Raw genomic sequence first — 9,006 nt, 5'->3', positions numbered from 1 at the left:
TGTGGTTGCTGCTTTAAATTTGGGAAGGAAAAAAGAAAAGAAAAGAAAAGAAAAGAAAAATAAAGAAAAGAGAGAAGTCTAAGCCCATCTCCAACCCAACACCACGTTGGTGTAATACTCCATCGTAGTGTGAATTTTTCTTCTCCAACCCAACACCATTTCCTACTCCATTTTGGTGGTGTGCTACAGTATTGCACCAATAGCGTAAATCTATGTTAGTAATTATTTTAATATTGATTGTATGTTAGTAATTTATGTTCAAATTATTTATACGTGTGATTGCAATTTTTTTCCAAGATTAATTAATTACATTAAATTAAATATTAAGCTTAAGTATGGTAAATACTAAAAAATTTTAACGTAATTCAAAAAAAATTATTTAATTAAATTTTTAATTCATGTATATTTATAATGAATTTCGATAATGATATTTTAATTATTGTGTTTAAAAATATTTTGTGAAATAAATTATTTGTTGTGAATAAAATAATAGAGAATATTCTGAGAATATTTTTTTTGGTGTAGAGTTTAGAGTTGATGGATTGGAAATGAGTTTTAGATTTAGTGTAAGAATTATACTATTTTAAAGTTAGTGTGACACTAAGATAGTGTAATGAGTTGGAGATGACTTAAGAAAACATATATTTGCCTAATTTTTATCTCACTAAAACATTTGTATTTCTCTCTCTACATATACATACACCTTATGTGTGTATGTATGTGAAAGTTATCGTACTGCTGATACTCTCTTCTCATTTCTCATTTCTCATTTCTCCTCGGTAAAATATTCTGAATACTATAAAAAAAAAACAAACAAATACTAAATCAGCTCTGTTCTCTTTCTCGTTTGATATTTTTTCTTCGCTCGCGATCTTCCTGTTCAATGGGCACCGTTTAGAACTCACCCATCAGGTTAAATTTTATTATTATTATTTATTATCTTGATTTGTTGCAAAGGGGTAAAAAATTGATGCTTTGATCGATGGAAGTAGATAATTAATTTTGGGTTGGTTTCTTGCTTTTTCGGGTGTTTGTTTTATGGCAGAACACGTGTAGAAAATACAAGAGATAAAGAAAAAATATTTAGTTGAGAAAATTCTCCCCAAGGGTTTTGATCATGGCGGTGGTGGAAGATGCTGGGGGGCTTAACCCGATGACGTCATCGAATCGGGATGTGGCGCAGCACGGAGGCGCTGGGGATCATCAGCAGCAGTCAACGAAAGCCGCCGCCGACTCCCAAAAGTCAACGAAGCCCACCGATCAGAGTTACCATCTGATGCAGCAGAAAGTTTCCAACGGACATCGTCAGCTGCAGCAGCACGCCATCAACGCCGATGGAGTGTCTCTGGAGAATAAAATTTATGGGGATGCTGATGGAGGGGAGGCGTTTAAGAGGGAAATGAGAGATTTAGAGGAAATGCTGTCCAAACTGAACCCGATGGCGGAAGAATTTGTGCCACCATCGCTGGCTGCCTTTAGCAGCGGCGGGCACCATAGGTTGCTGATGGCGCCGACACATGTTGCTGCGGCGGCTGCAGGGCACTTTGGGTACAGCGCCAACGGTTTTTTATTGCAGCAACATGCTAACTCGGGAGCTCCGACCGGAAATTCTTTCAGAAGGGTTGGTATTTTATTTGGCAATTTTTCTCCACCCAAATGAGTTTCTATTGAAATGGTTTCCCACCTTTTCTTTTCTTCGTATTTTTATGTTTCATTGTAATAATCAGGTTTTATAATTGCATGTTTCATTATTTGGTTGATGAAGATTAATTCTGAATTACATTAACTCAATGGTTTGAATGGACTATAGTAATCAGTAATCTCCTTTCACCATTATAATCACGTTTTGTTATAGGGCTTAAGTTTGTTTTTTATTTTGCTTACGGTATTGATATGTACAGAAGAGAAATGGCTATCCTCAAGGAAAACGGAGGATGAATAGCCGAACAAGCATGGCTCAAAGCGATGATGTGATCAGGAGGACTGTGTATGTATCTGACATTGATCATCAGGTACAGAGAATTTAGATTTTGAGGTCTGTGTTTTTCTAGTACCTCTTATAGTTTTTAATAACAGCATGTCTTGTTTGAAATACAGGTTACTGAAGAGCAGCTTGCAGCTCTTTTCATTAATTGTGGACAGGTAAGTGCCTGTTAGTAACTATTCCTTAAACTCTGTGGTTTTGAATCTGCTTTTACTACACAGTATATGTTTCAAGTGTTTTTACCAAGAGATTCTCGATGAAGGTGGTGGACTGCCGTGTTTGTGGCGACCCTAATTCTGTTCTACGTTTTGCGTTTGTTGAATTCACTGATGAAGGTAAGTTGGTCAGTTGTTTGGTGACGTATTACAGTTATTGACAGAGTTGTATCACATGACATTCTCTGGAGAAAACTTGCAGAAGGGGCTAGAAATGCTTTGAGTTTGGCGGGAACTATGCTTGGATATTATCCTGTGAGAGTGCTGCCTTCCAAAACTGCAATTGCACCGGTTAATCCGACATTATTACCTAGGGTAAGAATTTACTTCATTTTTATGCTACCTGTAACACGTATTTGTTGGGAATTAAACACTAACTCATTTCTGTTATTGTGCCACTAGTCTGAGGATGAAAGGGAGATGTGTGCTAGAACTATTTACTGTACAAACATCGATAAAAAGGTAGTTCTGGAGTTTATTGTACATTTGACATGTTGATGATAAGTATTTATAGAACATTGGCCGGTTTGCTTGTTTAATGCAGGTTACTCAAGCTGATGTCAAACTCTTCTTTGAGTCCATTTGTGGTGAGGTATGTCTTTGCTCATTCGATAACTCAGAATTAACTCATTTCTCGATAATTTTACCATCCTATGGATCACATTCTTTGGTTCAGGTTCATCGATTGAGGTTGCTTGGTGACTTTCATCACTCTACTCGTATAGCTTTTGTGGAGTTTATTATGGTAAGAAACACTTATTTAAAGATCTTGCTGGTTAGTGTTAACATATGAGATTTGATTAGTCTTGGGTGTAGATCTTTTCCTTGTGGAGAGATCGACACGAGAAAATGATTTTTTGTGATATATTGGAGTGATAATTTAGCCACACTCAATACAAGATTTTCCACATTAACAGATTTTTTGCCGATTCAAGGGGAAATGCATCCTGTTTTGTTCATTCACCTTCTGTCAGGACATAGATTCCATCCAATGTGTGCCGTTTTAATTTTATGGAAAGTCTATTTACTAACATAAATAGCCTTTTTAACATAACAATGAATATCATTTGCAATTATGTCAACCTATTTGGAGTTTGTGCACGAGGTCTTAAGAGTATAGATTTTGTGGTTTGTTAAGGGTTAAAGAGCTGAAGGATTTATTTAGTTTTTTGTTTGTATTGAAGAAAAACCTGAGAAGTATTTGATAATTTAGTTCCAACTCACTCCTTAGGCACTCCAGATGTTTGTCAATGAATCCTTGCTTTTAAGCTTCTGGTGGCAAGTAAGTTTACCTGATTTTGACGATCTTAAATTTCAACTCGATTATCTTTAAACTTCATCGTTTTAATTTCATAATGTCATTTTCCCATATTAGTATCATTTTTTTTTTCGTTTTGCGTATAAATTGGAGGATGAGTTTAAAAAAATTACTTTCTTTTTGGTAATTCTGTGTTTGATGCCATTTATTGGCCCCTTTTCTTGATGTTTTGTAGTTTTGGTTTTGATTGTCCTCTTCACAGGAAACTACCAATTATTCTGGCATATTCCTGGGTAGAGTCTTTTCAGGCGCTTTTGCTTATTTTTTTCAATATTGGATCTTGATTTATGGTGGAATCCTTTATTTTCTTGTAAGACTGCTAGTATATCATTGTTACGTTGAAGACTGCATGACTGAAAAATTTTGCATCACTACACGCAGTCCCTTTCTTTTTTGGCCGTTTCATAGGAGGGGGATGGTGCGGGTGTGGGACAGATTTTCGGTCTTCTTCTTGTTGCAACTTGAGATGATATTCAACATAAGCATTTATCGTTTGGCAGGCTGAAAGCGCAATCGCTGCTCTTAACTGCAGTGGTGCAGTCTTAGGATCGCTGCCCATAAGGTTTGATTCATCCCTTTGTCACCATTTCATCTGTTGTTCCCATAACCTCTTTTCCTTGTGGACAAATAGGCCTCACCTTAATACAATTTCTGCAGGGTAAGCCCGTCGAAGACCCCAGTACGACCTCGTGCACCACGCCAGTCTATGCACTGAGTTTCTCTCATGAGCTAATTTTCTGATAAACACCTCTCTCTATATGTATAAACCCATTGCATAGATTCGGAAAGTTTTAAAAAGTATATTGTGGCATTTATGTTATTAGTTTTTCTTCTTATCGCGTCTATGGTGGTGTCTTCACCCGCATCGGATATTTATGGTTTGCCTGTTAAGATTGTAGAGAACGACGACCATGTCCGAGACTTTAATTATCGTGTCGATTTCGGTAGGCTGAGCCTCAATGTACCTCTACTGTTTCCTGATTCTGACCTGAAGTGAAACTAAACTAATTTTTGCGAATTAATCATATCATCTTTTCTTTTATGATTTGTATTGTCGTATAGCAAGAAATTTTGTTGTTTAACAATTTAGTAGGAAAGATTTTCTTCATTCTTTTTCTGGTTTTGTGATGGCTATTTTGAATGATGAATCCAAACGTATTTTTGCGTCCTATTTTGACTCGACAAGTCCGGCTATATATATAGTCTAAAATATATATATGTGGATGAGGAGGATAGCTCAAAATTCGAGTTTAGTAAAATTAATGAAAATTCTCTAACCTCTTCAACCTAAATATTGTAATACATATTTTAACACTTCTTATTGTTATTAGCATCTCATTGTTTACAGATCCTAAAAACCTTTTTTCCTATCTTAATGGTTTTATTAAAATGCACAAAAATGGGAAAAAAAAAAAAGTTTATCTGTTGAGAGTGGGATTTGAACCCACGCCCTTTCGGACCAGAACCTTAATCTGGCGCCTTAGACCAACTCGGCCATCTCAACTTATGCATGTCACGCACCACAAAACATTTTTATTTTGTTTGTAGCACAACTATGAAGAGTGAATTATATCAATTGAAAGTTTGTATGACATTATAATGATTGTATTATTCAAAAAATGTAGAAGTGCCAAAGGTTCACCACAAATCTCAATTTATTACGCACAAGTCAATTAATTTGCGTTCCAAAATATTTTGTTTAATAATTTGAAGTTGGTCCTGAATTTTAATGTTTTAGTAATAATATAATAAAAATATAAGAGATATTTTGATCCTTTGTTTTCGATTGGCTTAATTCTAGCAAAACATATTAGAATTTTCGAATTTCCAATAGATATCGAGCTCAGATAAATCTTCTTCAAGTCAAAATCACATTCGATTGGTTTACCACTCTTAACCTCGATCCATCGGTAACAAGGGGGAAAGTTAAAATAGTACTGATACGAAAATGGCAAAAACTTGTGTGAGACGGTCTCACGAGTCGTATTGTGAGACGGTCTCTTATTTGGGTCACCCATGAAAATGTATTACTTTTATATATATATATATATATATATAATGATACCCTGCACACATGTGGGCGCCTGCCTACGTGGCACGCCCACAACCACACAAAATTTTTTGTTTTGTTTTTTTAAAAGAAGACTGACCAATCATGCACCGCCACGTAGGCGGTGCTCATGATACCCTGCACACTTGGTGTGCAGGGTAACAAATTCGTGTATATATATATATATAAACAGTCAGTCTCGCACAAAACAAACTAGATATTTTTTTAAACTTTCAAAATCAACAAGTTTGCCAGTGTTAGTAGTGACACAATGTCCTCATTCAAATACAATCAAATTCTTTTCGCTAGGGATGTGAACGAACCAAACCGTTTGTGAGCTATTCGAAGCTCGATTCGATAAAAGCTCGTTGAATGAGGCTCGTTAAGATAAACAAACCAAACTCAAGCTTTACAGTATTCGGCTCGTTAGCTTGTGAACATGTTCGTTGGTAAGTTCATTAGTAATCTTTTAGATGAAAAAATAATAGTTTTGATATTTGATTTATTGATTTTGCATTAGAAAAATCTATTAAATTTATTTATTATAATAAATTTACAAATTTTAATAAGAATAATATATTTTTCTTTAAATATATAATTTATTTTTTAATTAATTTAATGAAAATTTAAATGGATAATTCATATTTATTAAGCTTGTTTAGGTTCGATAAAAGCTTGAATAAGCTCGTGAGCCATGCATATATTCATTAAATAAAGTTCGAGCTCGGCTCGATTATAAACGAACCAAGCTCAAACATTCAACAATTCGGCTCGGCTCGATTACATCCCTGCTTTTCGCCAAACACAACCAATATGCATTTTGAACTGAAATATTTGAATTCCAAGTTAATCAATCAAAGGACACAAAAACCATTCCAATATCTCAAGCAATTCCATCAATTTTGTAATGTGAAATTATTAAAAATTCCACCTCAAGGTGCTCATACAGAGAATAAAGGTGACAAGAACAAAATACAACAACAATAAAGAGCCAAAAAATCCAGATATCGTATTTAAAGAACTAAGACAAAAAAAGGGGGGATTTCTTAGCTTCTCTTTGCTCTAATTAAGCCACTGGAACGCAGCTTCTGAAGGGGGAGCTGCAGGTGTTGGGCTATTGCAGACACTGCTATCCGAGTTAGAAAACAATGCTCTCTGATTAACTCCAGACGGCGAAGAAATCGTAGTAGCTGGGGTGCTGATCGAACGGTAAGGGGATGCTGGATTCGATTCCCCTAAAGCAACTGTACTCACTTGCAAGGCCTCGGCAAGCGGCCCTCCACGGGCAAATGGCTCCCAAGAAACTGGAGTTGAATCTCGCAAATCATCCTTGGTCTTGTGACCATCAAAATGCTTCACATTTTCAGCAGTCATATCCACAGGTAAGTTAACTGAAGGGGAAAGATTCCTCTGATCGCTGTTTAGATTATCAGTGGACCAAGCATCAGTGAATCTCGATGGGGGCTCGATTTCTGTGGCGGATAAATTTGAAAAAGGGAGCAAGTTCAATAGCTGCTGCTCCGGATAATCTTCATGAAAATTACAAATGGGGGAGCTTCCATTTGTTACTCCAATGTGCGCCTCCATCATATGTTGCAATTGCAGCTGAGTTCCTTCCAATGTAGCCAAGCCACTTTCTATCATCAAGCCCATATCCCTTCAACACACAATCAAGATTACAATACAGAGAAAACAAATTAACAAATCACAGTGCACCAAGTCACCCCCTCATAGAAGCCAACAATGTTATACCTGTAATTTCCTTTAGAGGAAGGCGTAGAGACACTAAGATCACTTCTAGGATTGTACAACAGATGGGGCTGATATGCAGCAGCAAACTGTTGAGAAGCATCAGTACTGGCTTGAACAGCGGCGGGAAGTGGGCCTTGTTCAAGGCGTGCTTTCTTTTGGGTTTCAGCATTGCTTTTAACTTCCACAGGCTTTCTTGAACGGGGACGGCCTCTGTGAAGGTGGCGCTCGCAGTACTTCTGTTGGGGCGCCACATCCCTTGAACACCTCCATTTCTTGCCATCCGTTCTCTTACACCTCCCAGGTTCTGGATCTCCTTTTTTAGAATATCTAGCACTGTACATACAATCGCCACCAGCCACTACCACCAGATCCCAATTAAAAAAAAAATAGAAAAGACCCATCTCAAATCTGATTCAAAAATAAAACACTAAAGAGGGGAAATTTTGAACAGAGAAGATAAAAGAAGCCATTTTTTTCTTTACATGTCACAGAAGAGTCCGGAAAATTTCTTGAAAGCGGGAAGAGAAGATCAGCAGGCACAGGAACAGATGCTATCATGTACTTGTAAATCATAGCTTGTCTTTCAAGCTCTTTCCACTGAGCAAACGTAAAAGGAAATCCCACACTGGCCACCATCCCTCCTGCATCAACACAATAGAACAACAAAAGGACATAAGAAAAATATGCAGTGACCTTTATCTTTCCAACACTGTTGACATAATGAAAGAGGCTATAAAAGGAATAAAAGATAGAATATTTAATTAACCTGAGCTTTTGTTGCGGGTGGTAGAACAATAAGGAAAAACTTGAAAAGGCTGCAAACTCGTACTCGTTAATTTTTCAGCACAAACACCAGAAGCTGAGACATTGTCAAGGTATATATTGGCCACAACCTCGTTAGCTCCGCCGCCACTGAGCCCCAAAACCCCACCACAGGTACTACGGCCTCCACCGCCACCATCATCAACAGCACAATCACTAAAATGGTGGAGATTATTTTTTCCATTGAAACCCATCATGCAAATCTTGGATAGGCATGATGCTTCTGTACCCTGTAGCTTCATCAAACAAACATCAGTGGTGAATGACGATTTCTTGTCTGAAACGCAAAACCCACTACTATTATTAGCTCCTTTTTCCATAGAACTGTTTCCTTGAAAAGAAATTTCCCCTTTGTTTCGATATAACCACTACAAACCAAAACAAGAAAAACCCCACCGCCACAAAAGTTCTTGTTACTGAGAATCGAAGGCACTACCACTCATGAACAGGACCCCCACCTGCCTTTTCCCAAATTATGAACCAAAATGAAATCTCAAGTGAAAAACTCTTGTAATTGGAGTTGTTTAAGAAACAAACGCTAAATAAACAGGGGACAAAGCTGCCCTTTTTTTTATTTACTACTACAATTTACTGACCGGGCCAAAAATACCAAAAACAAAAGAAAAAAAGGTAAATTGATTTTAAATACTTAAATCCAAACTCAACTTTATGCTAACTTCTTATCAATCAAAAACTTTTGTCCAAACTCCCAAGATAGTTTAAAATTTACAAAAATACCTTTATAATTTATATTGGTCGATTTTCCTGGGAAAAATGATATCATAGCCTAATGTTAATTTATTTCAAACACAAATTTTATTATTATTAAGTAATTAAATGTTTGAGGAGGAGAATTTTCTCAATT

General features: G+C 36.5%; 2 protein-coding genes and 1 non-coding gene across 5 annotated transcripts; 1 reads left to right on the top strand and 2 right to left on the bottom strand.

Annotated features, from left to right (window-relative positions):
* Positions 1-662: 662 nt before the first annotated feature.
* On the top strand, positions 663-4,559 carry LOC142531079 (polyadenylate-binding protein-interacting protein 12-like). 3 transcript variants are annotated; one of them, XM_075637102.1, is made up of 12 exons: positions 663-912; positions 1,046-1,621; positions 1,902-2,012; positions 2,098-2,142; positions 2,247-2,319; positions 2,402-2,514; positions 2,602-2,661; positions 2,744-2,791; positions 2,876-2,944; positions 3,431-3,481; positions 4,018-4,079; positions 4,175-4,559. In XM_075637102.1, exons 2-12 carry the CDS (start codon positions 1,118-1,120, stop codon positions 4,230-4,232), a joined length of 1,194 nt encoding a protein of 397 aa, XP_075493217.1. In that variant the 5' UTR covers positions 663-912; positions 1,046-1,117; the 3' UTR covers positions 4,233-4,559. The 3 variants fall into 3 exon arrangements, with proteins under 3 accessions (XP_075493217.1, XP_075493219.1, XP_075493218.1); XM_075637103.1 differs by lacking the exon at positions 3,431-3,481 and having other exon boundaries at positions 671-912; XM_075637104.1 differs by lacking the exons at positions 3,431-3,481; positions 4,018-4,079; positions 4,175-4,559 and adding an exon at positions 3,899-3,940 and having other exon boundaries at positions 667-912.
* Positions 4,560-4,940: 381 nt separating this feature from the next.
* TRNAL-AAG (transfer RNA leucine (anticodon AAG)) lies at positions 4,941-5,021 on the bottom strand. Its single transcript has one exon. It is a non-coding gene; the product is annotated as a tRNA-Leu (tRNA).
* A 1,429-nt stretch (positions 5,022-6,450) lies between these two features.
* Positions 6,451-8,700, bottom strand: LOC142532024 (growth-regulating factor 7-like). The gene is made up of 4 exons (XM_075638325.1): positions 8,086-8,700; positions 7,802-7,960; positions 7,320-7,677; positions 6,451-7,224 (listed from the first exon to the last, which is right to left on the bottom strand). Exons 1-4 carry the CDS (start codon positions 8,459-8,461, stop codon positions 6,630-6,632), a joined length of 1,488 nt encoding a protein of 495 aa, XP_075494440.1. The 5' UTR covers positions 8,462-8,700; the 3' UTR covers positions 6,451-6,629.
* Between the last annotated feature and the right edge of the window lie 306 nt (positions 8,701-9,006).

The sequence above is a fragment of the Primulina tabacum genome, chromosome 17 (assembly GCF_025594145.1).
Source record: "Primulina tabacum isolate GXHZ01 chromosome 17, ASM2559414v2, whole genome shotgun sequence".
NCBI classification, from domain to species: domain Eukaryota; kingdom Viridiplantae; phylum Streptophyta; class Magnoliopsida; order Lamiales; family Gesneriaceae; genus Primulina; species Primulina tabacum.
Note: the sequence above shows the minus strand (reverse complement) of the source record. Positions and strands in the feature narration are given on the sequence as shown.

Bases quoted from the DNA above. Each gene is read 5' to 3' on its own strand.
- LOC142532024 (XM_075638325.1), bottom strand. From the start codon at position 8,461: ATGGAAAAAGGAGCTAATAATAGTAGTGGGTTTTGCGTTTCAGACAAG. The intron at 7,961-8,085 runs GTTAATTAAATA...GTGTTGATGCAG, and splicing joins CACCCGCAACAAAAGCTCAG to GAGGGATGGTGGCCAGTGTG. The intron at 7,678-7,801 runs GTAAAGAAAAAA...ATCTGGTGGTAG, and splicing joins TCCGGACTCTTCTGTGACAT to TGGCTGGTGGCGATTGTATG.
- LOC142531079 (XM_075637102.1), top strand. From the start codon at position 1,118: ATGGCGGTGGTGGAAGATGCTGGGGGGCTTAACCCGATGACGTCATCG. The intron at 2,143-2,246 runs GTAAGTGCCTGT...TTCTCGATGAAG, and splicing joins TTTTCATTAATTGTGGACAG to GTGGTGGACTGCCGTGTTTG. The intron at 4,080-4,174 runs GTTTGATTCATC...CAATTTCTGCAG, and splicing joins TTAGGATCGCTGCCCATAAG to GGTAAGCCCGTCGAAGACCC.